Source organism: Urocampus carinirostris, chromosome 14 (genome assembly GCF_059441175.1).
Source record: "Urocampus carinirostris isolate Australia breed hairy pipefish chromosome 14, RoL_Ucar_1.0, whole genome shotgun sequence".
Classification (NCBI taxonomy): Eukaryota; Metazoa; Chordata; class Actinopteri; order Syngnathiformes; family Syngnathidae; genus Urocampus; species Urocampus carinirostris.
In genome coordinates this window covers 19,205,272-19,232,078 of record NC_142362.1, presented here as the reverse complement: position 1 = coordinate 19,232,078, position 26,807 = coordinate 19,205,272, and the positions used below count along the sequence as shown (strand labels likewise).

General features: G+C 46.0%; 1 protein-coding gene across 1 annotated transcript in view; it reads left to right on the top strand.

Annotated features, from left to right (window-relative positions):
- Nucleotides 1-26,807, top strand: part of ttn.2 (titin, tandem duplicate 2) — a 182,272-nt gene that overhangs the window by 33,224 nt on the left and 122,241 nt on the right. Inside the window, exons 41-85 of the mRNA XM_088353510.1 lie at nucleotides 255-4,070; nucleotides 4,536-4,814; nucleotides 4,974-5,537; nucleotides 5,626-5,907; nucleotides 7,473-7,751; nucleotides 7,823-8,104; nucleotides 8,194-8,472; nucleotides 8,600-8,887; nucleotides 8,970-9,248; nucleotides 9,326-9,607; nucleotides 9,731-10,009; nucleotides 10,146-10,424; nucleotides 10,539-10,817; nucleotides 10,893-11,180; nucleotides 11,259-11,537; nucleotides 12,193-12,474; nucleotides 12,550-12,828; nucleotides 12,899-13,177; nucleotides 13,247-13,525; nucleotides 13,610-13,897; nucleotides 13,979-14,257; nucleotides 14,767-15,048; nucleotides 15,162-15,440; nucleotides 15,523-15,804; nucleotides 15,887-16,165; nucleotides 16,295-16,582; nucleotides 16,653-16,931; nucleotides 17,021-17,302; nucleotides 17,710-17,988; nucleotides 18,292-18,579; nucleotides 18,661-18,951; nucleotides 19,686-19,976; nucleotides 20,221-20,508; nucleotides 20,827-20,931; nucleotides 21,020-21,305; nucleotides 21,389-21,572; nucleotides 21,639-21,722; nucleotides 22,151-22,418; nucleotides 23,462-23,725; nucleotides 24,262-24,471; nucleotides 24,548-24,625; nucleotides 24,733-24,759; nucleotides 25,240-25,296; nucleotides 25,948-25,992; nucleotides 26,141-26,203. Of these exons, the coding sequence (XP_088209636.1) occupies nucleotides 255-4,070; nucleotides 4,536-4,814; nucleotides 4,974-5,537; nucleotides 5,626-5,907; nucleotides 7,473-7,751; nucleotides 7,823-8,104; nucleotides 8,194-8,472; nucleotides 8,600-8,887; nucleotides 8,970-9,248; nucleotides 9,326-9,607; nucleotides 9,731-10,009; nucleotides 10,146-10,424; nucleotides 10,539-10,817; nucleotides 10,893-11,180; nucleotides 11,259-11,537; nucleotides 12,193-12,474; nucleotides 12,550-12,828; nucleotides 12,899-13,177; nucleotides 13,247-13,525; nucleotides 13,610-13,897; nucleotides 13,979-14,257; nucleotides 14,767-15,048; nucleotides 15,162-15,440; nucleotides 15,523-15,804; nucleotides 15,887-16,165; nucleotides 16,295-16,582; nucleotides 16,653-16,931; nucleotides 17,021-17,302; nucleotides 17,710-17,988; nucleotides 18,292-18,579; nucleotides 18,661-18,951; nucleotides 19,686-19,976; nucleotides 20,221-20,508; nucleotides 20,827-20,931; nucleotides 21,020-21,305; nucleotides 21,389-21,572; nucleotides 21,639-21,722; nucleotides 22,151-22,418; nucleotides 23,462-23,725; nucleotides 24,262-24,471; nucleotides 24,548-24,625; nucleotides 24,733-24,759; nucleotides 25,240-25,296; nucleotides 25,948-25,992; nucleotides 26,141-26,203 (14,799 nt within the window). The remainder of the gene's footprint in view (nucleotides 1-254; nucleotides 4,071-4,535; nucleotides 4,815-4,973; nucleotides 5,538-5,625; nucleotides 5,908-7,472; nucleotides 7,752-7,822; nucleotides 8,105-8,193; nucleotides 8,473-8,599; nucleotides 8,888-8,969; nucleotides 9,249-9,325; nucleotides 9,608-9,730; nucleotides 10,010-10,145; nucleotides 10,425-10,538; nucleotides 10,818-10,892; nucleotides 11,181-11,258; nucleotides 11,538-12,192; nucleotides 12,475-12,549; nucleotides 12,829-12,898; nucleotides 13,178-13,246; nucleotides 13,526-13,609; nucleotides 13,898-13,978; nucleotides 14,258-14,766; nucleotides 15,049-15,161; nucleotides 15,441-15,522; nucleotides 15,805-15,886; nucleotides 16,166-16,294; nucleotides 16,583-16,652; nucleotides 16,932-17,020; nucleotides 17,303-17,709; nucleotides 17,989-18,291; nucleotides 18,580-18,660; nucleotides 18,952-19,685; nucleotides 19,977-20,220; nucleotides 20,509-20,826; nucleotides 20,932-21,019; nucleotides 21,306-21,388; nucleotides 21,573-21,638; nucleotides 21,723-22,150; nucleotides 22,419-23,461; nucleotides 23,726-24,261; nucleotides 24,472-24,547; nucleotides 24,626-24,732; nucleotides 24,760-25,239; nucleotides 25,297-25,947; nucleotides 25,993-26,140; nucleotides 26,204-26,807) is intronic.

Below are 26,807 nucleotides of genomic sequence, written 5' to 3'. Positions count from 1 at the left end.
TGGATGACTGGTTTGCACATCTGCCTCGCGGTTTAAAGGTCCCGGGTTCAATTCCCTGTGTGGAGTTTGCATGTCAAGCACTCTAGTAGTACTTTGTGAATTATTGGTCCAGAGCCTTGAAAAGTGTGTCCACCTTGAATCGAAACTAACCTTATTGGAGGACCGATTCTCCGTTGTTCTCACAACGCAATGTATTTGTTGTGTGGTTGCAATAAGCTCTTTTCTTATGGATGTCGCTCAATGTTTTTCAACAGAACGTTCTAGCACAACTGTCACCACTGTGGAGGAGCAAGAGGAGACCTTCTTCACTGGCGTCCAGTTGCCCCATAAAACCAAAACACTTGAACTCATGCCAGAAACCAAACATTACTCTTCCGCCATTGAGAAGAAAAAGGAGAAGCCAGTGTTTCTTAGTCAACTCCCTCCAGTTGTGGCCAGTGCTGGTGAAAGTGCCACCTTAAGTGTCAAGGTGTTCGGTGTTCCAAAGCCCAGTGTCCAGTGGTCTCGCGATGGAAAAGCTATCAAGAGTTCTTCAGTCTACAAGTTGGTAGAAGAGAAAGACGAGTATACCCTAATTATCAGTCGCGTCACATCCGAGTGTGAGGGAGAGTATTCCTGCACCGCCTCAAACAGGTTTGGCCAGACAACATGCACTACTTACCTGGAGGTGAAAAAGGCAGAACTTAGCCAGGCAGAAAAGTGGGTCGAAAAAATGTTTCAATACACAGGTAAACCTCCCTCTTTCTTAGCACAGATCCAACCAGTGAGCTGCTCAGAAGGATCAGAGGTTCATTTTGATTACAAAGTCACTGGTGATCCAGTCCCTAAAGTTCAGTGGCTCAAGGGACACCTTGAGATTCAGTCTAGTGCAAAACATACCATTACAGCTAACCCTGACGGGTCTGGCTTTATAACGATCAAGGGAGTCAAAAAGGAAGACAGTGGCATGTACACATGTAAAGCTTCAAACCAGTTTGGGGAGGCATCAAGTGGGGCGGAGCTGGTTGTTACTAGGGAATCTCGATCTGTGTCTCACAAACAACAGGTTGTGGTCCAGAAAAAAGGTTACAAGGTTTCCAAGACAGAACAGGCTACTGAGTCTCGGCTGTATCAGGTCACCCTCCCAGGTCAAGACAAGGCCAGCTCAGACCAGATGGTTTACACCATTGGTACTGAAGACCGGCAGGTTATCCCCAGTGAGCAAGTGGTTCCCCTTACAGAGCTGGATGTCTCTGCTGCCAATGTTCACTGTGAAAAGGTGACCCATCAGGCCGCAGTTCTCCAGCGCCAGGACATAGAAGAGAAGGTTTCAGAAGTCTCCACACGCCCTCAGCAGATTTCAGCTGTTTCTCAGAAGCAGCTTTACACAGCTGCGTTCACATCATCTGTCGAGGAGAGTCAGGACCTCACAGAGCAGCACTGTGATCGCATTCAGAGTCCTGAGGTGACCCAGCTCCATGCCAGTAGGGAAGGCAGGTCCCCAGTGATGTCTGCTGTGGCTGAGGAACTTACCCCTCTTTCCACCACCAGCACCAAGCCACTGGCTGACAGAAAGCCCGTGTCAATGAAGCTAAGGTCAGAGCCGAAGCATTTAGTTAGCGGGCATCAAGTGGAGTCCCAGATGGCAGTTATGAAAGAACAGTCCCAAGAGCTCTCTGGGGCGCAAGAAGAGAAGGGTTACAAGGTAAAAGAGGGAGTTAAAATCTTGTACTCGGCACAGTCCACCGAAAAATATGCCCTTCCAGCGGGTCACACTGCTGAGATAGCAACAGCAGGCTTATCTATAAAGACTTCCGTAAAGAAAGAGCAACATCGTTTAGTTCAGGCCCCAATTAGTGAATCCAAACACACTTTGGCCAAAGAGTCTGACTTCTCCTTGCAGAGACCAGCGAAGGAGACAGCGCTCCTCTCTAAGGACCGCTTGACCAAAGTGAGTTTAGCAGCAGAGGAAAAATATCCGCTCCAGGCCGAGTCCTCTCAGCAGTTGCCGACTCTGACCAGTGCCAAATCACTTGAAACCCTCATCGAAGGGGAGAGGCTTTTGCACTTGCAGGTCTTCACTGATCAAGACCTGCTCCCATCAGAAGCAGGTTTTACTTGCAAGAAACGTGACCCTGACCAGGCGGCAATCACCAAAACTCCTACCGTGTTGCATTCTGTCAGCCAGGATGAGCAGAGGACTGTGGTTTGTCATGATACATCTGAGGTAGAGGCCAGGGCCAGGACGGTTGCTATAAAACCGAGTAAGGAATCCCCTCCTCTACTTCATCTACAATCTAGCCAGGATGTTGAAGTACTTCCCAAAGAAGGCATTCTTGAGACTGAGAAGCCCGACGCCCAAAAAGGCGTACAAAGATGCGAAAAGATCCGCAGTAGCGCAGCTATATCTGAGGAAAAACTCCAGATTACTGCGGATCAGCACTCAGATCTCGATGTGTCTGTGACTGGAGTTCAGCTTCAGCTTCGTTCTGAACCCAGGCCTCAGAACATTCTTCAGCTGTCTTATCAGCCCATGCAACTGCCCAAGGAGACACCAGTCACTTCTGACGTTAAGGAGCAGCGGGCGATAGTCCAGAAGGAGGACCGCTGGAATGTGATGCACCTCACCAGTGTTTCTGATAGTCAGGCAATAAAAGCAGGACATACAGAGAGCCTGGAAGCTGTGGAAAAAGTGACCTGCTCAACTGCCGTTGAACCAAAGGTTCCCACAGAACCCGTCCAGGTCGAGGAGAAGGGAATTTGCACAGAGAGCAGTGAAATTCTACAGGCAGCAGAGGAGGACTTTGCAGTCCAGATCCAGGAAGGCCAGTCGGTCAGGCAGTCGATAGTACTGGATGAGAAACGAGTATTGACAGGTGAGCGCTCACAAGAGATCACCAAGTCTGAGTCTGCAAAAGTCGCAGCTACTAAGCAAGCTCAGCTGTCCATGCTCGCATCAGAATCCAAAGACAGCTTAACCCTTCCCAAAGAAATAACTTTTGTGCTTCAGATGCCTAAAGCTTCCAGTGTTGGTGTACGTCGCCAGCTCAAAACTGCCCTCCAGTCTGTGGTGGCCAGTGAGCAACCAGTGTTGCTGGCAGACATTGTAGCAGGGCTTCAGGCTGCACAACTACAGGAAGTCAAAGTTCAGAGAGAACCCAAGAACACAATGTTTACATACCTGATCACTTCAACAGGAACACCTTTAGAAATCACTTTGGCTTTCCAGGGTCAATACCCTCGCACAGCTGAGCTCCGAAGGGAACTTCAGGCAGCTCTTCACTCCATTGTACACCAGGAGACTCACATTCTGACTTCAGATCAGCCAGGCACTATGCAGCTAGACAAACCTCAGAGGGCACAGGTTTCCTCGACCCATTCAAAACAAGTCAGCTCCTCCGTTGTCCAGACAGTGAGTGTGTCAGAGAGCTCAGTAGACTTCACTGGTGTTGAATCTCAAGCGGCGGCCCTCAGGACACAATCCAAAATGAGGGTGGAGTGTGCCTCAGCTCAACAACAGATTTTAGTCCAGGAATCCAGAGAAGGCAAGATGGTGCAATCCCTTTACTCACAGGCCCAAGTCTCCACTGAGGCTCAAGTGGCTTTAGAACAGTCCATGGTTGTTTCCAGACAAGAAATGAAGTCCACAATAAAAAGCCAACACAAAACTGATGAAAGCACAGTTCTTACCGCTACCCTGCCCCCCATGACCGCCCCACCCAAGCAGGTTCAGGATGTTGGCCACATAGAGGAAAGGACAGAGCAGGTTTTCAAAGAGGAGATCTCAGTCTCAAGGCCAGAACAGAGAGACCGTCCTGTCATAGTTGCCACACTGGAAGATGAAACAGTTGAGGAAGATGCTGGTGTAACATTTAGAACCACGATCAAATACGCTACCCAGATCAACTGGTTTTTCAATGGCAAATTAGTGCAATCTGGCAATGAGTTCAAGTGTTTCACAGAGACCGACACACACTCGCTGGTTATCAGAAAAGTTGTCAAGGAGAAACATGAAGGAGAATATATTTGTGAGGCCGAGAACGAAGCGGGCCGAGCCACAACATCGTCCAGACTCACAGTGGTCTCAAGAGGTTTGACATGAAGTTCAATCCATGTTCCATCTTCCATTCCATTTCATTACCTGCCAATCACTCATCAGTAACTTAGAAGTATTTAATTTATCTTTCAAATGTCCAAATTTCACTAACTAATTTCATCTACTGCCTGGAGATCAGAACCAGCTCACAAAAAAGGTGCTTGATACTGGTTTTCAGGCAGCTTTTATCATCCTTCATTCTCCAGCTTTTATCATCCTTCATTCTCCACCTGTCTTTGCATGAAGTCTACAACATGGTCATCACCTCTTTTTCCATCCATAGCTTGGACACAAGCCCAAGTAAGACCCAATCAGGTTTCACAATCCTTGGGCTTGTGGTCTTGCTTTCTGTTTTCTCTTCACAGATTTCAGTAATATTCATCATGTCTCCTTTCTGACAGTTTTTTTTTAATTATCAATCCAGCTGTGGTTTTACTGACATCCTGTTTTTTGTCCTCAGTGCCACCAATTTTCAAGAAGAGAATCACACCACTGGAGGTAAATGTCGGCAGCCATGCCATGTTTGAGTGCGAGATTGAAGATGCCCCAAGCGTGACCTACAAGTGGTACAAGTCTGGTGTGGAGATCAAGCAAAGCGAGAAGTACTGCATCATCAGCCGGAGCACTGGATCATCTCTGGAAGTCCTGAACCCTGTCAAAGCTGACAGTGGAGAATTCAGCTGCAAGGCCACCAACCCATTTGGTCTTGCCAGTTGCAATGCCTCCCTGTCAGTCATTGGTAAGAACCCCAATTCCTTGCATCTGTTTACTGTGAAAAACAGAGAGAGTGTGATAATTTATTGTTTGGAAAACTTGGACATGGCCGCCCACAACAGTGAGCTGCCAGGTCTAGTTTTCGCCTCAAATTTCTAAGAAGTTTTCTACCTGCTTTCCATAGAAATGTACCCGCCACTTTTCGTATCAAAACCAATGCCAATAACATCCTATGTGGGCAAAAAAGCCGTGTTCCAGTGCTCGCTCACTGGATCCACCCCCATAGATGTGGTGTGGCACAAAGACAACTTCGCCATCTCCCCATCAGACCACTATACCATGAGGTGTGATATGAACAAATACTCCCTGCATATCTCCAATCTTGAGCCCAGGCATCAGGGAGTGTACTTGTGCAAGGCGTCCAACAAAGTCGGCGCCGATACTTTTACTACAGAGCTCCAAGTTATAAACAAGCCCAAATTTACAAAGACATTTGAGCCGGTTTCCGCAGCTGTCAACCAGATGCTAAGGCTAGAGTGTCAGGTTGATGAAGACACTGGCGTGACTGTAGCCTGGACCCGGGATGGTAAGAGGGTCCACCACAGCTTGGAGTGTAAACACTCGTTTGATGACAAGGTAGCAGTTCTCGAGATTGCCAAGGCCAAAGTAAAGGACTCTGGTGTGTACATGTGCACGGTCTCCAACGAGGCCGGGAGCTCTTCCTGCGAGGCAATGGTGACAGTTCAAGGTAAGATTTGACTGACTTGTTGGCCAAAGCCAACACTATGGGCTTCTTTAATTTTACCAGATGTTCTGAATATAATCACTTCCTTCAGAGCCTCCCACTTTTGTCAAGAAAATGGATCCAAGTATCACCTGGAAGCAGGGAATAGCCGCTCGCTTGCATTGTACCATCAAAGGTTCCCCAGAGCTCCACATTCACTGGTTCTGGAATGAGCGAGAGCTGAGCTCTGGAGACAAACACAAAATGTATTTTACAAACGGCATGGCCACTTTAGAGATTGCGAACCTTCTTGTCACAGACAGTGGCCGCTACACATGCGAGGTGACCAACAATGCCGGCAGTGACAGCTGCAGCGCGTCCGTTGCGGTCAAAGGTGGGTCCCAGACCTCTTGAGGCTTCACATTAGTGTCAATTTTAAGAGTCTACATGAATGGAAACCTTGAGTATACCACTGTGGATATGTTCCTCACTTGTCAGCAATGATTAAAATTAACGATAAAGAAAGTTTTTTTTTTCATTTGACAAAGCAGCACCCCAAACAGTGTTCAGTACTAAACTTAAAAATATGGGTATTTTGGTCCTGTTTTACACAAGAGGGGGGTTTTCAAGTCATTGTCCATAGAAATCAGCCCAGCGACCAAAGAAAGGCAATATATTGGTTTATTTAATACTATGAGGGAATAGGCGCTAAGCTCGATGAAGATCAATATCTGAAGGTGGCTACACTTCATTAATCAGTTGTTTGTTTATTTGACAGGTATAATTCACCCAAAAATGCTGTGAAATTCTACTCATGACACGATTCCCTGCAAACATGGTCAGGTTACATTCATGAGAGTCCAGTGAATCAGTGTAAAATATTTACTCCAAAACACACAATAATGCGGACAGATAACAAATATCCGCTTAGAAGCATTCCGGCATCGTTGAACGAACCTTCTTGTTAACAGTTAGTTTCGCTCAATAACTTCCCTTTAAAAATATGCAGAATGATTCCCAACATGGCCGTTAGCCTCTGACCTGAACAGCATTCAATTTACTTTGGGTACGTCTTGGATTGTGATTTTAGGTAAATATTTACAGGAACGTTAATGGGATAATGATTAATTTCAAAAGTCATACTTTGATTTGATTGGATACATTCAATAGTTTTTTAAAATTTATTTTAAATGTCACTTCACACTTCAAGTCATGTTTATTTGTATAGCCCTTAATTACAAAAAGTCTCAAAGGGCTGTACAGACTAGACTATTATTAGTCTTTCTTTTATTAGGTCATCTGACAAACACTTGTTTTTTATTGTTTTATATTATAGAACAGTCTGTTGGAACAAATATTGTTTTTTTTTTCAATTGTGATACGTCAATTAATCGATATAGTAATCCTCAATGTGAAATTCATTCTACGACTTCTAGAGCTAAAAAAAAACGAATTAAAATCTGGCATCCCCTCGCTTCTATTTTGATTAAGCTAATCATTTGGTTTGTCCAATTCGGGCTACATTTTTGCTATGCCTAAACCCATTAAAACGTCCTACACCTGAAACAAGCATGTAATCAAGAATAATAGTGAACATAAATTCAGTAATGGAACAATTCTTTGAAGCGCTATTGCAGGTGCTTGTTTTGGTTAATGTGAGTACCACCTGTAACATTATTCCACATGGTATGGAGTTAAAACCCGAGTCCTAATTTTTATCTGTCCGTTGTGTATCTTGCAATATTGTCCAAAAGGGGACTTTGCTACTCCAAGAATCCATGGGGTAATGAGTCAGTCTGTTAGTGTCTAGGATGTTTCTGACTTGCTGTGTTGTTTGAGAGCTGTCTGGCTCTCAGATATACTGGTTGGAAAGAAACTGAGGGCGGGGGTTGCAGTACTTGGAACCCAGAGGCGATGTCTGATACTCTACATTGTATTCTTGACTTCTTCGTTAAACAGAGCCACCATCTATCAAGAAAGACTTGCAGACAGTGGAGGTGGTAAAGGGCACAACCGCTTTGTTGGAGTGTGAAGTTGCAGGAAGTGCACCCTTTGATATTACATGGTCCAGAAATAAGAGGAACATTAGTACTGACCATAAATACAAGATCATCTCCCAAGAACCCATGTTGAGGCTGGAAATCCAGTCTTTTGAAAGTGCAGATACGGGAGAATATCAGTGTGTGGTATCCAACAATGTGGGCAAAGTCACAACCAAAGGCTTAGCTAAACTAAAAGGTTGGTAGAGCATGATCATGTTTCTCTATTGACTTTGGTTTCTAGCTTAGCTCTCGGTGATCTCTGTGTAGAGCCACCAACATTCACAAAGAGGGTTGAAAGTGTGACCGCAGTGCTCGGAAATGCCTTGAAGCTTCTTGGGACAGTGAAGGGTTCTGCCCCAATCACAGTCAAGTGGATGAAAGACTCTGAAATCCTTAGAGACGACGATCCAAACATTACAATGGCATTTGACAACAATGTGACAAGTTTGTCCATAGCTGTTGTGGACCTCAGCCATGCTGGAAAATACCTGTGCCAAGCTGAGAACGAAGCAGGGCAACAGAAATGTGAGGCTGCCCTTACAGTCCAAGGTCAGATCACATCCTCTGCGCAAGCTTAATTTCTTTCTTTCTAATTGTGAATACTCAAATGTTCTCCATGTTGACTAATCTTACCTCAGAACCTGCCAGAATTGTAGAACCAGCAGAGTCCATCAGTGTGACGGCAGGGGATTCAGCCACCCTGGAGTGCACCATTTCCGGGAGCCCAGACCTTAAAGTCAAATGGTTCAGGGATGACAAAGAAATGATCAGTGGCCGCAAATACAAAATAAGCCAAAAGGACAATGTGGTCTCGCTGAAAATTCTCAAAGCAGAAAAAGGAGACACGTCTGTGTATAAGATGGAGGTTTACAATAAAGTGGGAAAAGACCATTGCACGTGCTCTGTGACAGTCCTAGGTTTGTTTCCAGTTGCTTCCAAAGTTTGATTGTTTTTGAGGGGCTTTGAACTGATTAAATCCAACATTAAGACTTTCTTTGACCTATTTTAGACCTACTAATACACACACCTTTCTCTTATACGCAGACCGTATCATGCCACCAGCTTTCACCAAGTTGCTAAAAAGGGTTGATGGCAACATTGGCAGCAACATCTCACTGGAGTCTAAAGTCTCCGGTTCCCAACCCATCACCATTGCTTGGTTCAAAGATGAGCTTGAAATCAAGTCCGGAGCCAAACACCAGCTAGACTTCAAGGACAGCTCTGCGACCCTTACCATTAGCAGACTTGAGAAAGTTGACTCTGGAGTTTATAAATGCGTAGCCACAAACTCCGCCGGAATGAAAGAAACCAGTGGCATACTATACGTCAAAGGTGTGCTTGTGTCTTGTGATGTCGTTTTATGATCCTAACGGCAACGTAAAATACATATTTCCTTCCATTCTGTGGCTTTTAGAACCACCACTATTCACAGAGATCCCAGACAACCAGGATGTTATACCCGGAACTACCGTTTGCTTTCGAACAGTTTTCACTGGAACTCCTCCTCTGTTTGTTAAGTGGTTTAGAGAGGAAAAGGAAATGACCAGCGAAGGCTCTTGCTTCATTAAGAAAGAAACCTCATCTACCACTCTAGAACTTTCATCCGTCAAGCCTGGTGACTCAGCCAGATACACGTGCCAGGTTTCCAATGACGCTGGCAAGGTTGACTGCACTGTGGTCCTCTTTGTAAAAGGTGCCTGTCATCACATGTTTGAACATCGCTCTTTGACACTAACCTTACTTCTAATCCTTATTAACACTTTGTCTCAGAACCTCCGGTCTTTGTACTCAAGCCTGAGGCCACTAAGCTAGTCGTCAGCGGAAACCCAGTCAAGCTCCAGTGCGAAGTTACAGGCAGTCCTGCTATTGGTTTTAGGTGGCTGAAGGATGGCTCAGAGATCATCCAGAGTCCTAAATACACAATAACCTCTGATGATTTGGTAGCCTCCCTAGAGATAGTCAACAGCACTGTTAAAGACTCTGGAGATTACACTTGCATCTCTACCAGCGATGCTGGGAGTGACTCTTGCAGCAGCACAATTACAGTCAAAGGTTGGTCTACTTTGCAGTTCCCACAATTCTGGAACACTAGACTTTGAATTGTCTGGTGAAACAAATGGAAGACAACATTCCTTTTAGTACTGTGTGCTATAACTGACTATTCTGTTCCTCCAGAGCCCCCGGTGTTTTCTCGTTTCTTGGAGCCCAAAGACATGGTGAAAGGAACAGAAATGACGTTGGAGGCCCAAGTGTCTGGTTCTGCACCATTTTCAGTGTCATTTTACAAAAAACAAAAGCTGGTGAGGAACGATAAGAAACACAGGATCACTGTAAAAGGAGACCTGGTGGCTCTTCAGGTCATGGATCTGGAGGTTACAGACGTGGGCTTGTACCAGTGTGCAGTGGAGAATGAAGTGGGGAAAGCCACATGTGAGACTCAAGTCACGCTAAAAGGTCAGCTCAGAAGATCTCATGGATCGGGATTGTTACTTCCTCAGTTTTGTCGATCTTCTAAAAAAGTGTTCTGAAAATCTGTACGTGTTCGTTTCTGGTTTAACATTCGATTGACTGATAATTAATTTTGTTCTAGAACCCCCTTCGTTTATCCAAAAGTTGGAGAACATCAGTACCCTTGTAGACAGTGAGGTGTTCTTGCAGTGCACCCTAAAGGGCTCGGAACCCATGACCGTCACCTGGCTTAAAGACAACCATGAGCTGAAAGAGGCTGAAAATATTAAGATTTTGTACCAGGACCAGAAAGCTCTGCTGCATATCACCAAACTTTATAGCGACAATGGAGGCAAATACTCATGTCAGGCCCAGAATCAGGCAGGGAGTCAGACTTGCTCCGCTGTTCTAACTGTTAAAGGTCAGTTGACCTACAAAAACAACATTTTAGCGGAACCACAGCATCTTAAGTCGGGTTAGCCGGGATGTTAGTCGTCAGTGTATAACTTCTTTGTTTTTGTCTTATGCTTCCTAGAACCAGCAAAGGTCACAGATGTGGCAAAGTCCATTAGTGTGACTCAAGGGGATCTGACCACCTTTGCAGCCTCGTTTTCAGGCACTAAGCCACTGAAAGTGCGCTGGCTAAAGGCTGGCAAGGAGCTGGTCTCTGGCCAGAGGTACAAAGTACAGAGTACAGACTCCAGCTCTGTCCTCAAAATCAGTAAAACCGATAAAAGTGACAGCGGAGACTACACCTTTGAGGTTTCAAATGATATCGGCAGCAGTTCTTGCAAGGCTACACTAACCATTTTGGGTCAGTTGACAACCAAATTGTTATTGCTCAGCGCAATCTACATCTTCTTAACTTCATGATTTTTTTCCACATCAGATCAAATAATTGCACCAACATTCACCAGAAAACTGAAGCAAAGTGAGGGTATCAAAGGTTCCTTTGCACACCTTGAATGTGTTGTATCAGGCTCACTGCCCCTTAGCATTCAGTGGTACAGAGACGAGAACCAGATCCAGACAGACAACAGACACAAATGCACCTTCTTTGAGAATGTGGCTTTCCTGGAAATCTCCAATCTGGACAGCAAAGATAGTGGTAGTTACTCCTGCATCGCTACAAATAAGGCAGGAAGTGCTCAATGCTCGGGCACCTTGATTGTCAAAGGTTTGGTTCTCTTTTGGCCTGGTCAGATTTCGAATCCTGCCTGCCTGATCCACAATTGTTGATTCTCTGCGTTTTCAGAACCTCCCTGCATTATTGAAGCCCCGGAGTCTCTGAATGTTCTGCCAGGATCAAAGATCCATTTCAGTGCTTTGGTCTCAGGGACACCACCGTTGACAATAAAGTGGTTTAAGAACCAGAAAGAGATTTTGTCCAGCCCCGACTACATGGTGATAAAAGACAACTCTTCCACCTCTTTGGAAATCTTCTTTGCCAAAATCTCAGACTCTGGTGACTATGTCTGCGAGGTCCACAATGATGTCGGTTCCGTCTGCTGCCAGTCCACACTCTTTGTCAAAGGTTAATACCTCTTGTGTTGTGTACCTTTTTTTAACATTGTCAAAACTCAAATGATTTTAACAAAAAAGAAACACACATTTTGCCTAAAATACATAAATAATATGGCATCAATCGGACCCACGAAGGGTATTGTAGTTTAAAGAATCAGGTTAATGTTTAAATGAAATGAGCTTCACAGGGCTTTCATCTATCTTACCATAGTGGAAGGCTTTACATGTCTCAACCATCCTAAGAGTTATGTTGTATGGGCTTCAAGCCCCTGGTAGTATAACCCATGACAAACAAGGCCCTAGTTAAGGGGTCAGAGGAAGCACAGCTCATAGACCACTTAAGGCCAGGCCTTGAGGTGGTGTCCGCTGTTAGAGCCTGCTGGCTGTCCTATGCCCATGGGTTGCAGGCAGGCTCAGGCTGAAAGGGCTACGTGAGTCCCTCTTCCCATGGGCTTACCACCTATGGGGTTGGGTGCGTGGAGAGCCAGACTGTATCCCAGGAAGGGGTGGTGTAAGCTTCACTGCTGAGGATACAATCCCCACAACCCAACCCAGGATAAGCGGAATATATTAGATGGATGGAGGACCTTAAAGGTTTTCTTCTGGATTGATTCACTAGCTTCATTTTCAGTTTTTCCTGACACATGTGTTGTTTCTTCCAACAGAACCGCCAAGGTTCACGCGTACCCCAGCACGTTTGTCTGTGATCCGACCGGGTCAGAATCAAACATTTGAGTGCCAAGTGAGCGGCACACCAGAAATCGACATCTACTGGTTTAGGGAAGGTTCTGAGATCAACCCCGACAGTCGCCACAATATGGCTTTCGTCAACTCTGTGGCCACCTTGGAACTGTTCGAAACCAACATAAAAGACAGTGGGGTGTACTTCTGCGAAGCTCGCAATGAAGCAGGAAGCGAAAGCTGCAACATGGAACTCCAGGTTAAAGGTCAGTGCAGTCAATAATTTAGGTGTTTTTTTTCAGTGTTTCTGAGAGGATAACAGTTTTGTTCCCTGACGTCAGAACCGCCCGTGTTCCTACGTGAGTTGACCCCGGCAAGCGTTGTGACAGGCTGCGATGCCTTGCTTAACTGTCAGCTGGCTGGCACCACCCCCTTTGAGATCACGTGGCTCAAAGACAGCAAGGAGCTGAAATCCAGCGCCAAACACTGCCTGTCCCTACTCAACGACACTGCAGGCCTGGAGGTGCACCGATGTGACCCAAGCGATGTTGGGGAATACCTGTGCACCGTTGCCAATGAGGTCGGAAGCTGCAGTTGTAAAACCACTCTGACTCTCAAAGGTTAGTCTTGTTGACTCTGAAATAGTCTTGCTTTGGACAGCAAGAACTGATATCAAACTTTATCTAACAGAACCGCCAACATTTACCAAGAGAATGGAAAATGCCACTTGTGTTCTGGGTAAGAAGGTGGTCTTTGAGTGTGCTGTGGACGGCTCGCCAACCATTTCCGTGCTCTGGCAAAAAGATGGGAACTGGATTATGGATGATCCTAAAATCCAGAGAACATTTCAAAATAATGTGGCTACAATTGTGATCCCTGCCTGTGAAGCTGGACACAGCGGGTCTTATGCTTGCCAGGCCCAAAACGATGCTGGCCAGGATAAATGTGTTGCCACTCTGGTGGTCCAAGGTACTTACTTAACTCTCTTTTCAGATCTTGCCGGACCTGCTATAATTCTGTGACTTTCATGGCTTGCAGAACCTCCTCAAATATTAGAGAAAACTGAGTTGGTGACGGTGACAGCTGGAGATCCGGTCAGTCTGGACTTTAAGGTAACAGGCTCACCAGAACTCAGAGTCCGTTGGCTGAGAGGGGGCAAGGAGCTGCAGTCTATCAGGCAGCACAAAATTAGCTTTGAGAACAACATCAGCAGCCTGAAGATTCAATCAGCGCAGAGAGAGGATGAAGGAGACTATGTTTTTGAGGTGTCAAACCACATCGACCGCTGCCGTTGCACCGCCAAAGTGGTTGTGTCAGGTCGGTTTTAGGTTCCATCTGCGATGAAAGCTACCTTTCCATCCGTGCCAGATCATAACTTTGTGTCTGTTCTCCTGGTCCCAGAACAAGTCATCCCGCCTAGTTTCATGAAACCCTTGGGGGACATGCAAGAAATTCTGGGCTCTTTTGTCCAAATAATTTGCAAGATTTCTGGGTCCATTCCGATCTCTGTAGAATGGCAGAAAGACGGTACCAAGATCTCCAGCGGTGAAAAATACAAACTGATTCAGCAAGACAACTCCGTGTGTGTGGAAATCGAGCAACTGGAGATTTCAAATGCGGGTTCCTACACCTGCAAACTCAGCAATGCCGCCGGCAGCTGCCAGTGCACTGGAACCCTCAGAGTCAAAGGCAAAATAAAATCTCAAGTGATTTCTTGATCCTCCTCAGGAGGATCTGTGTTTCTAACATGCCTTCTTTTATGGTCTGTAGAACCACCCAGCTTTGTCACCCAACCTGATTCAAAGTCAACCATCCCAAATGCAACCGTCCGTTTTACAGCCACGTTCAAGGGAACGCCACCCTTCAATGTCAAATGGTTCAAAGATGACTTGGAGTTGATGGCGGGGCCTACCTGTCTTATGGGTCTAGAGGGACTCTCCTGCTTCCTGGAGCTATACTCAGTTGCAATCACCCATGGTGGGATCTACGCGTGCCAAGTTGACAACGATGCTGGATCTGTGCGGTCCAGCGCCAACTTGACGATCAAAGGTTCGACAATCGGGTCGTCGTATGTCAAGTTTTATTTTGTTTGTTAGTTTATCAAAGATTTGTTGTAATGTAAATCATAACTAACACTTTTCAGCTTCAGGATACTATCTTGCAACCACCCTGGCTTTGAGACCATACTTAAGACTAACTCAAATGATCTTTTGGGCTAAAGAGGGCATCACCTTTCTCTGCCTTTCGAATTTGACACAAGACCGACTGTTCAGAATTTTGAAACATTTGTTTTGTGATATTGAATGTTGTTACGAATGGCCAGGTGCGGACATTACTCTATTATTGCCTGATAGTGAGTTTATATTGTTTAGGGTTCAGATACTTTTACAACACTGCATGACATAAACAAAAAAAGTTTACAACATAATCTCGAGTTTTATTCCAAGGTTTGGACAAGTCTTCTTTCTGTCTGAAAAGTCCAATTGTTTCCTTTGGACATTTTGGGGGATTGTATACAAACATTACGCCACCTAATGCTAGCGTTTTAACCTTTCCAGAACCACCTGAGTTTTTGCTGAAACTCCCGACCAGTAAATGTCTGAAGCGGAGTGAGACACTCCGCCTGGAGTGCAGGGTAACAGGTACCGGACCCCTTAGGATGACCTGGTACAAGCAGGACATTAAGCTGTTGGATGGCGCCAACTGTAGGATGTCCTTTGATGGCTCACTGGCCGTCCTTGAACTGTACACAACCCGATTTGATGATGAAGGACTTTACACCTGCGAAGCCAGCAGCGACGCCGGCAGTGTCAGCTGCAGCACCACTCTTACTGTGAAAGGTAGGATTCCTGATTCCAAAAACTTCTCACATGTCATAGGAGACCAGAGGATTGGGGTTTTGCCTACTGCAGTTTTTTTGCGCTTCTGTAACAATATGCTGGTGTTCTCGTAGACCCGCCATCATTCATTAAAGTACCTGAACCAGTAGAAGCGTTGATGGGCAAGGATGTGAGCCTCTACTGCGAGATCAGTGGGACAGCCCCCTTCCAGACCGCTTGGTTTAAGGAGGGCAAACCTCTGATCGAGAGCAAAAAGTACAAAATGTTGAGCGAGGGTAGCTCAGCCACACTTCACCTCATGGAGATCGAACCCACTGATGCTGGCCGCTATGATTGCAAAGCATCAAACCCTGTTGGCAGCGACATCTGCCAGGCATCAATTAAACTCAGAGGTAGGCGGGAAAAAAATGGTAAAGTACCGGATCCTGTTTACGTTCTTTCACCATTGCTGACTTGGTTTCTCAATTTTTCCAGAGCCCCCATCCTTCGTTGAGAAATTATCCAATGCAACAGTGGTTCTCGGACAGGAAGTGAATCTTGTAGCCACGGTCAGAGGCTCAGAACCCATCACTGTGTCTTGGGTTTTGGACAAGGACCATATTCTCAGAGATGGCGACAACAGAAAAATCAGCTTTGAGAACCAGCAGGTTTCTCTCAAAGTTTTTCTGGCTGATGCTGCAGCAGCAGGCCGGTACACCTGCCAGTTGCAAAATGATGCTGGAACTACAGAGTGTTTTGCAAACTTGACTGTTTTAGGTTGGTACCAACAAATCATTACCTCTTTCCCTTATATGAAGCCGTGGCTTCAAACACTTTGTGTTTGATGTTTTGCTATCAGAACCGGCCAAGATCGTGGATAAGCCCGACACAGTAAGCATAACAGCTGGCGATAATGCCTGCCTCGAAGTCAAAGTGTGTGGAACTCCAGAACTTGTGCCCAAGTGGTTCAAGGATGGCGTGGAGCTGGCCACTGGCAAGAAATACAACATTTCTTTTTCGCGAATGATTTCTGGCCTAAACATTATGGGTGCGAACAAACAGGACTCTGGAGAATACACCTTCCAGGTCATGAATCAGGTCGGCAAGGACCTGATTAAAATTCCGCTTGTTGTCTTAGGTTGGTTGCACTTTCTTATGAATTTTAAGTTTGTAATGTGCTCGTCATGCGCCCTGTCTAAGTGTTATGACTTAGTTACTAAGAAAGTGTCGGACCTGTACGATCCCACTTTTGTTCTGTCCCTTTCAGACAAACTCATTCCACCTTCCTTCACGAGAAAACTGAAGGATTGTAACACGGTGGTGGGCAAGGCCACAGAGATGGAATGTAAAGTGTCGGGTTCGGCCCCTTTCACCATTTTCTGGTACCATGACGACCAGGAACTCCACAGTGGGCCCACCCACGACATTTCGTTCATTGACAATAGCTGCACCCTGAAGCTACCAACCCTCAAGTTATCCGACTCGGGACGCTACAGCTGCAGGGCCATTAATGAGGCAGGATCCTGTCAGACTAGTGCCACCTTGGACGTTAAAGGTATGCACACATCCATGGTTGGCATTCATTTGTTGATTTGCCATTTGCCATAAATGTCTCCCTTCCACAGAGCCACCGTCTTTTGTGGTTCCGCCGCAGCCGGTGGAGGCAACTCTGGGTTCCAGCGTCAGCTTTTCGGCTATTGTCAAGGGCAGCGCCCCTCTAAGGGTTAAGTGGTTCAGGGGAGCCAAGGAGCTGGAGGCCGGGCATGACTGTGAATTCTCACTGAAAGATAACCAAGTCCTCCTGCTGCTCAATTGGGTAGACAGGAGTCATGCTGGAGAGTACACGTGCCAGGTTATCAACGACGTGGGGAAGGAGAGCTGCCCCGTCAATCTACTGCTCAAAGGTCAGGCTGCCGTTGGTTCCATCACTAGGGTTCTTTGTAGCTACTAGGGGCCGGACTGCGAATGACGGCCGGAATGCATTTTTTTTCAGAGCCGGCTTTGTTTGTGAAGAAGCTTAAGGACGTGTCTGTGGAGAAAGGCAAAGTTTTGAGGCTGGAGGGCATGTACTCGGGAACACCCGAAATTTCGGTAAACTGGTTCAAAGATGGGCAGCCGGTGTTTGCCTCCTACAAATACAATCTCAGTACCACGGAGAGCACCTGCATCCTTGAGTGTCTGAGCACAGACGACAAGGATGCCGCTGGAAAGTACACCTGCCGTGTGGCCAATCAGGCTGGCGAGGACCAATGCGAGGCCACCGTCACCATTCTGGGTGGGTGGCGCCTGAACTGCTGTTTCTCAAACTTTGGTCCTGCCAGACACATTTATTAGTCATAGCCATCATGGAAACCCCTTTGTTGTTTTTCTGGATTGTTTCCACTTGGCCCTGGAAACCAGTCCATGTAGTCCCTTGCCTGCTGGGATGGGCTCCGACACCCCATGATCCTAGTGAGGATAAGCAGATGGAAAGCGAATAAATAAAAGTTGATATTTTGAATATTTAGTATCAAGTAACATTTCTGACAAAAGGAACTAAATCAATCCAATTGCTAAAATAGTTTTTGGGGCGGGCAAAATGTTCAGAAAGACGCCAAGACAATGGGGTGGGAATCATCCTTAGACCTGGTAGACAGGCTCAAGGGTCCTGACTTTGTTCCCATTGTTGTCTCCTTCCCGCAGAGCCACCGTACTTCGTAGATGCCCTTGAGCCCATGGAAGTGACGTCAGGAGATGCTGTCTGCCTCAAGTGCCGCATGGCAGGAACCCCAGAGATCCAAGTTTCCTGGTTTAAGGGCGACAGCATGGTCCGCTCCAGTGACACCGTCCGTCTGGAGGAGAGCCAAGGCGTGGCCTTCCTCAAACTTAACAAGGCCACTAAGGCCGATGAGGGCGAGTACACCTGCAAGGCCGAAAACAAGATCGGGAAGGCTGCCTCCACCTGCCGCCTCAGTGTTCAAGGTTGGTCATGAACTAGTTTTTGATTTGCATGCCTTGTCTTGGTCAAAGATGCAGGATGAAAGGATGGATCCCGCTTCAAAACTAAATGACCGAAAGGAATCAGGTTTAATCCATCTATCGGTTTGTCCATTTTTATTTCCCACCATCTGTCCAACTGTCAGTTTTTCCTTCCATCTGTTTATGTATTCATCCGTCAATCCATAAATAATCATTCACCTCTTGTGAGGAGAAACAAGCTTTCACTGGGAAGTCCAGAACAGAAAGGAACCTAGTTCTATCATCCCTCTCTTGCCACCCCCTCAGAGGCCAAGACTCCGCCAAGCTTCCCCAAGAAGATTGTGAGCCTCCAGCAGACAATGGGCTCTACAGTCCGTTTCGAGTGTTGCGTTGCCGGTTCGTCCCCTCTGGACGTTTCTTGGTTAAAGAACGGCCAACCACTGCGGCCTGAGTATGACATAACGGCCCTCTACGATGACAATACTGCTACGCTCACCATTAACCACAGCGAGATGAGACACGCTGGAGAATACACCTGCGTGGCTACCAACAGCTTGGGTTCCGCCTCATGCAGAGCTAAGCTCACCCTGCAAGGTCAGCGCCAGGACATGTCCCAAAGTTTTTTCTTTGATCGTTAAGTATGCGGCTTAGAATCCTCCCTCCCTGCCTCCACAGAGCCTCGATACCCACCAGTCTTCGACATGAAAATGTTTGCTACACAGACGGTAACGGTAGGCGACAGCCTAGAGCTGGAGTGTCACATGACCGGCTCAGTCCCCATGAAAGTGACTTGGTCTAAGGACCACAAGGACATCCGCACTGGCGGCAACTATCGCATCGTCTCTGAGGGCAACAGCACCCAGCTCAGAATCATGAAGGCTGACAAAGGGGACACCGGAAGATACTCCTGCCATGCCACCAATGATGTTGGGAAGGATTCCTGCTCCTGTGATGTCACCGTCAAAGGTTTTTGTCCCAAATACTTATCTTTGTCTCCCTATCTACCGGTCTTTGTGTTTCTGCTTTCTTCTTCTTTTCAACCATCCTGTTTTTTATTCCATCCCCTAGCATTTGTATCCCAATTTCCTAGTCTTTATGTGCTACCTTTCCTGTCCTAATGTACCACCTACTCTTGTCTTTGTGTATATAACGTTTTCTCTTTCTGCCCTGTTGTTTTTGTAGTTTTGAACCTGCAGATCTGGCCTATATATACACCGTCTTGTGTTTGGACCACATTATCTTGGTGTCAAGTTTTTGTTTCAGGTTCTCCTGGTATTCCTTTTTGGCCCTTAGTTTTTTTTAGACCCAGTCTTATAATCTTTTTGTCCAGATTATCTTCGTTGTTTTTTTGCATCTCATCAACCTGATCCTGATCCCCTCTTTTCCTGACTTTTTCCCCTAGCCTGCAGGTGTTTGTGCGTTGTTGTGTGGTCTTTTTGTCCAGTTTTCTTCTTTGAGTTTTCGTGTCCAACCTCATTTGAGTCATGTGCCATCATCTTTGTGTCTTGACCACTTTGTCTTTGCATCCCCTTGAACATTAGTCTATTTTTCACTGTCGCTCGTTCCCGCCCTGTGCTCTTCACATTCTGCCCCCTTGGTGTTTGTGGCTCCTCTTGTCTTTCTGTTTTTTTTGCCTTGTGCCCCACTTCCCCCGTGGTCTGTGGTTCTTTTGACCCTTCTGACAAGTGTCTTGTTCCTAGAGCGCAAGAACCCACCGGTATTCACCAAGAAACCATCTGAGGAATTGGAAGATATCGAGGGCCAGCTTGTCAAAATGGAAGCCCGGGTGTCTGGGTCCCAGCCCATGACAATTCTATGGCTCAAGGATGGTGGTGACATTTCCGGCTCGGACGATTATGATTTTAGCTTCAAGAGCAATGTGGCGGTACTTTGCATCAAGAGCAGTCGTTGTTCGCACAGCGGACGCTACAACATCCGCGCCACCAACGAGGCTGGAAAGGCCGAGTGTGATGTCAGACTTAAAATCCTGGGTTAGTTAGCCCTCACTACGAAATGGAGGTCTTGGGATAAGAACTGTTGTAGACACCGAGGTTTCTTAGTGTAACAAAGCTAATTCTGTGTATTAAACTTTATAACATTTTAGCTTTGTCTGCTAGCTCCTATTATAGCATTTTGAGTTGTTTTGGCTTGCAATGTTAGAATTTCCTGTTTGTAGGTATTTGCTAGCCTCCCAGCTAATATTATTAACTCTGCTTGGGCCCTTTTCCTTCACAGAGGCCAAGTTTGCCCCAGTGTTCGATGTCCCTTTGAAAGCCACATCAGTAAGCGAGGGCGAGTGTCTGAGTCTGCGATGCCACGTTCGCGGATCACCTCCTCTCCAGATTCAGTGGCTTAAAGACCGAAAAGAACTGATGCTGTCCAGCACAACCCGGGTCAGCTTCTCAGACGGCACAGCCTGCCTGGAGATCAGCGCTGCGGCCCGCCAGGATGCTGGCGATTACATTTGCAAGGCCACCAATGATGTCAGCACCGATCTATGTCGTGCGAGAGTCACAGTCAACGGTAAAAGCGGACTTGCTAGTTGTTACTTGTTTTCCGTTAATCAAGTTACTAATAGTGTCAAGGACTAATTGCACCTGGTGGGCAGTCCCCGAATGTTTCAGAGGCTTTCCTTCTCCAACCCACCTGATTATTATAATCAACCAATCAGCAATTAGTGCAGATTCCCAATAACCATCCTAAACATTACTCAGGTGTGTTGGAGAATATCTAAAACCTGCAGAACTGGAAGCACTGGATTATCCATCCATGTAGTAGGACATGTCCAATGGCTGTCTTTTCTGGTCTTATATCTGTTTTTGTCCATTTTAATTTTTGAAGAAAAAGATGTAGCGCCTACAGACAAGGCGGGCGAGGTCGTTCATGCCAAAAAACTGGACCAGCTTTTCTTTATCCAAGAACCCAAGGGCTTGCAAGTAACAGAGAGTAAGACTTCCCTCCCCCAACTTTAACACAGTAGAAATGAGCCTCAGTGACAAGGATCGATCTCGAGACCATGTTGTGTCCTTTACAGAGGGAACCGCTAGCTTCATTGCCAAAGTCGGCGGCGAGCCCATTCCCAGTGTCAAGTGGATGAAGGGCAAGTGGAGGCAGCTGACACAGGGTGGCCGAGTCTCCATCGAGCAGAAGGGTTCAGAGGCCAGACTGGAGATCCGCGAGGTGACCAAGTCCGACTCAGGACAGTACCGCTGTGTAGCCTCCAACAAGCATGGCGAAATTGAGTGCCCTGCAGACCTTAATGTAGAAGAAAAGAAGGCAGCTGCCCAGCTCGAAGGAGACCTGAGAGCCAAGCTCAAGAAGTCAGTCCCATTGAACAGCACTCAATCTCCCTTTGAGAACCATAATTGCAGAGGTTCAACTCAAATCTTCTTTGTATCATCAGGACGCCGTCCAAGCAGAAGAGTCCAGAGGCTGAACAGGACATTGACATCGTTGAGCTCCTGAGAAACGTAGACCCCAAGGAGTACGAGAAATATGCACGAATGTACGGTATCACCGATTACCGTGGTCTCCTCCAGGCCATTGAGCAGCTCAAACAAGAGAAGGCTGACGAAACCGGAAGACAAGTAAGATTCTGTGATCAGCCTCAAGGTGCACATGTAACTAAATACTCTTTCCCTTGTGGTTGACAGGAAATCGAACGTGCACCCAGAGAGCAAGACGAGGACATGGCCCGGCTGGTGGCTGACCTGCAGAAGAGGATGGAGCACACAGAGGTCTGTAGTCTACAGTAATATGTATTATTTTTTATCCATAGACCACCGTCTTCAGTGTCTATAGTCTGCACTACAAAGTTCACAACCCATTATCTATTTTTCATAATCCATACCCCAATTCTTTGTTTGTAAAGGACAATTTCCAGTCCATTGCCCAAAGCCCGCAAATTAGAGTCTGCGGAATAAAGTCTTTAATGTTGGTGAAGTTTACTGTACGTGTGCTCCTAGTGTGTTTCATTTTCGATCGTTCGCAAATGCTTCAGAGTCTGGAGCTCATAGACCTTAAGGTACCATACATATTACTAGTTTCCAGCACATTCTACATTAGCGTCATAAGTGTTTCAGTCTCTGAGAAGTCCATTGTTTATAACCCATAGTTACTATCACCTAAAACGGATGTCTCAAATGCCCTGTTGTCTGTTCTTTAGCCTGTAACAGTGGTGAAGGACATCTCAGACCAGTCTGTCCTACTTGATGAAGAAGCGATGTTTGAATGTGAAGTGAAGATCAACTACCCCGAAATTATACTGTCCTGGTACAAGGGCACCCAGAAACTAGACACCAGCACCAAATACCACATCAGTGTGAGTGGAGACCGTCACCTGCTGATCATTAAGGGGTGCCAGCACGCAGACCAGGGCAACTACCGGGTGGTGTGCGGACCTCACATCTCAAGCGCCAAGCTCACCGTCACCGGTTAGTTCTGCAAATTATATTTGTTACAAAAGATAGACAGTCTGTAGTCTGTAGCTCATTTTTCATTTCAGTCCCCGAGTTTTATAGCCTAGAATCGGTAAAAAATCAGCATGCATATCTTCCGCCATACAAAATTCCATAATCCAAAATACATGGTGTCCAGTCTACATTTTTTTTTTCATTGATCAAAGTCCATTGTTCATGTACTAGGTCAGGGGAGTCAAACTCATTTAAACTCGGGGGCCACACGATAGCACAAACATTCTGTCGGGGGCCGGACTAGCAGATTAAAGAGAAAGAAAAAGAGAGATAAAGAAATAAGAGAAAGAGGGAGGGAAAAGGAGAGAGGGCGGGACAAAGAAAAAAAAAAGAGAGAGAGGGAGAGAGTGTGAGAAACAAAAGAAAAAAAGTTGTGAGAGAGGGGGAAAAGAAAGGGAGAGGAAGAAAGAAATCCAAAGAGAAATAGAAAGACGGAAGGAGAGAAAAGAAAGCGCAAAGGGTATGACAAGAGAAACAGAAAAGGAAAAAAGGGAAGTTACAGCAAAAGAGGTTAAAAGACACAGAGAGAGAAAGAGCAACAAAGGAAGAGAAAAAGATAGACACAGAGAGTGAAGGAGACAGAGACAGAGTGGGAGAAAAGGGGTGATAGAGAGAGAGAGAGATGGAGAGAGAGAGAGAAAGAGAGACAGTGAAATAAATACAAGTACAGTGTCTTTGTGAGAGGCATATTTCAACCTGCAGCTTGTTTTTCTCTTGCACTTCTCTGAGTGTTGTCTCGCGGGCCGGATTCAATCCCTTAGCGGGCCTGATCCGGCCCGTGGGCCGCCTGTTTGACACCTGTGTACTAGGTCCCCTTGGTCAACTGTCAATTGACCAAGTTTTGTTAGGCAACATTATTAGCACATCAGGCGGTCGCACCTAGCCCACAGTCCAATCCTGCAATCCATACCACAATTTTTTCGTTTTTTTGTTTATCAAAATGCATCAGTCAGTTTATAGTCGATAATACTGACTCATGCCTCTGCGTTTTTCAACTCTTCTAGAGGCCTTGGTGGAGACGCACCTTCAAAATACATCTGGTAAGGAAGGCCAGTCATGTACTTTGACCTGTCAGTTGTCCATTCCCAATGTGGAGGTGCAGTGGTTTAAGGATGACCAGCCGTTAGACACCAAAGAGGGCAGGTTCAGGTCTGAGGTCAAACACAAGTTGCAAAAGCTTCATATCAAGGACTTAAGGCCGAAAGACCAGGGCCGCTACACCTGTAGATACCTGCACTTGCAGTCCTCTGCGGACCTCTTAGTGGAAGGTTGGTACCTAGTCTCAAAATCTTCTGATTAGTTCTGAACTAACCTCTTCTGACAATCTCTTCATCATTATTGTTTTCTTCTGACTAACCCTACATTTAATGTGCTCAATCTCTTTGTAACTTGGAGGGGAGGGTCTCGTTCCTCTTTAACCAGCCCTGTATTGCTGAAAAATGACCCCCACCTTCAACAAGTCTATCCTAACCATGATGTGGCTTTGCTTAAATTGTCACGTCAAAGGGCTTGTCCCTGTAACCTCTCGCAAAACCCTCTCATTGTCCTCTCATCCCCTTGCCTCCTATTCCACTGAAATCCAGTCGGTATGGCACCCTTTCATACCCCGATGTGGCTGCTAATGCGATCCCTCCTTTGTAATCTGCTATAACATTCCCGCAATCCACTCGTCGTGTTTAACCCTGTCCAGCCTACTTTTGCGGTCAGGAAATCACCTGTATAGTGTCTAGGGTGGACATTGTCGTAACATTTGTAACACTTACCAAATACCTCACGCCTTGCCGTCCCTCTTTTCCTGTCGTAGCTGAGCAAATCCACTTCACCAAGCGCATCCACAACGTGGAGGTCAACGAGCGCCAGGCCGCCACCTTCGAGTGCGAGGTGTCCTTCGACAACGCGGTGGTGTCCTGGTACAAGGACACTTGGGAGCTGAGAGAAAGCGCCAAGTACAACTTCCGCAGTGAGGGCCGTAGACATTTCATGGTCATCCGGAACGTGTGCGTTGAGGACGAAGGTGCGTAGTCGCAGGTCGCTCGGCCCAGCACGGATCAGTTTTTTGTGATTACCAACATCGGACTGCTCTACTGCAGGCGTGTACTCAGTGATTGTGAGGTTGGAGCCCCGGGGTGAAGCCAAGAGCAGTGCCGAACTTTATTTGTCTGGCAAAGGTACCAAGGCAACTTCTTTGACTACTTTTGGATTAACACTGTGGTTGTACTAACCAGGACATTTTCTTCTTTTCTTTCTCCATCTTCTTCAACAATCTTTTTGACAGAGATCGAATTAGCCACAGTTCCCTTCGGTAAGTATCCCGGATGACCAAATTATAGTCTTTAGCCAGTTGGTTAAAGGACTCTGGCATATGGACTAATTCTTGGAATCATTTAAGGATTCAGATCCCCCAGTAGATTTTATAAAATAATGAATGAACGGCAACCTGACCGTGACAGTTTATAGGTCCTGGATTCAGTTCCAACTGCCGGCCTCCCTGTGAAAAGTTTGCATATTTTCTCCATGCCTGAGTGGGTTTTCTCCGGGAACTCCTCCCATGTACCAGAAACATGCTCAGGAGGTTGATTGGCGAGTCGAAATTTTCCCTCAGTATGAGTAGACGTGTGAATGGTTTTCTGTCTCCGTGTGCCCTGCGACTAGCTGGCAACCAGTCTTCATTGTGCCCTGCCCACTGCCGGAAGACAGCAGGGATAGGCCTATGCCTATGTCTTGAGTGCGGATAAGTTGCCGAAAATGAATGTATGATAGTGAAGACGTTTTTGTTGTGCAGAAGTGGAAGACGTACCAGTGGAGAGGCCTGAAGCTCCTTCATCAATGGAGGTTCAAGGTAAGACTGAAAACCACAACCCGTTCTTTTTTTTGTGACACACCTTGGTTAAAGAGTCCACATGGCAAAACAGCCATTTTGTTTTCTGGACAGAAACAGATCCGAAAACTAACATTTTAAACTTTGAGATTTGACAAAAATTACCCTCCTTTATATCTGGGTCCGAACTTCCTGGCACAAATCTACAAATGGTCCAATTTTGGCTGATCTGGAAATGGACCTGACTCTCTGTGGCTGACCTCAAATCTCTTCGGTTTTTCTAGGCTTAAACTGTCAGATGAGGATTTGTCTGCAGTTACAAAGGGTTTAAGGGACTTCCCCGGTTCTTCGAAAGATGCATTCACCGAAACCTTAAAACCTTTTCCCACCAAACGACAGCTTTCTTTCTGCTTTTGTTGAATCCTTGGCTTGTAATTTCCATGCCCGCAATATAGATTTTTGCTAGTAGTGGACCAGTTCAGTATTTCCTAGAAAAATTGGACTGCATTCACCAACAAGGACTCAATATCTTTATCGTTGAGTATTTGTCTGTTTGTTACATCCAAGTTAATTAAGTGTTTTTCGGTTCCTCTGCTCAAATTCTAATTAGCCAGGCTAGCGTGTTTGTGATCTGAAGGACATTAAATATGTCTTTTTTCTGTTTTTTTTAAGAATCCGCTGAGTTTTACCAATATGATGAAGAAATTGAACAAACAGGTATTCAAACTTTGGTACTCATCATTTCCTTTATTCATAATATTTACACGTCACTACTGGACATGCTGCAAATTTGGTAGCTTAGGAAAACATCTTTCTGGTCTTTTTGGGTGTTTTTTTTCTCAGTTTATATGTTTATCTGCTGCAGTTTCAGTCCAAGAAAAAGTGGATGGACATAGAGTGGAAGTGATTGAGGAAGAGCTTCCCAGAGGTACCAAAATCATCTTCTGAGAAGTCCGTTCAAAGCTTTCTTTGGTGTCTTTTAACTAATATTACCAGTTTTTCCTCTTCAAGCGGCCAAAGGCCAGGCAGAATGGGAAATTGAGGGAACCCCATGGGAGGACAAAGAAGCAGTCTTGCGAGGTGAGCTTTATGTTCTGTAGCTAACTTAGCGATGCTAGCCACAAGAAAACTGAAGGTTATCTTGATGCCACAGTGACCAAAGTCAAAGAGGAGGTCTCTCTGGAGGAGAGGAAAGTTCTGATCCAGGCGCAAGGTAGTTTGTTCTCATTAATGATTTTGTGAGCAATTACTAATGTATTTGAATGTCTCCAAAGAACTCAATGAAGTGGCAGCACCACAGCATGAGCCAAAGAAAGGTAGGCATGCTTGTTCATCATCTAATATTGCCTCTCACCTCTTGGTATTTGTTATCTTGATGTCTCCCTAACATATCTTTGAGCTCTTTGATGGTAATTTTTGTGTTGCCTACCCCCAAGACGAGCCTAGGCACCCAGGACTGGCAGAAACAAAAATACCTCAACCGGATGTCAAGCCAATGGCAAAGCCTGAGCCGGAGCCCAAACTTAAGCCGG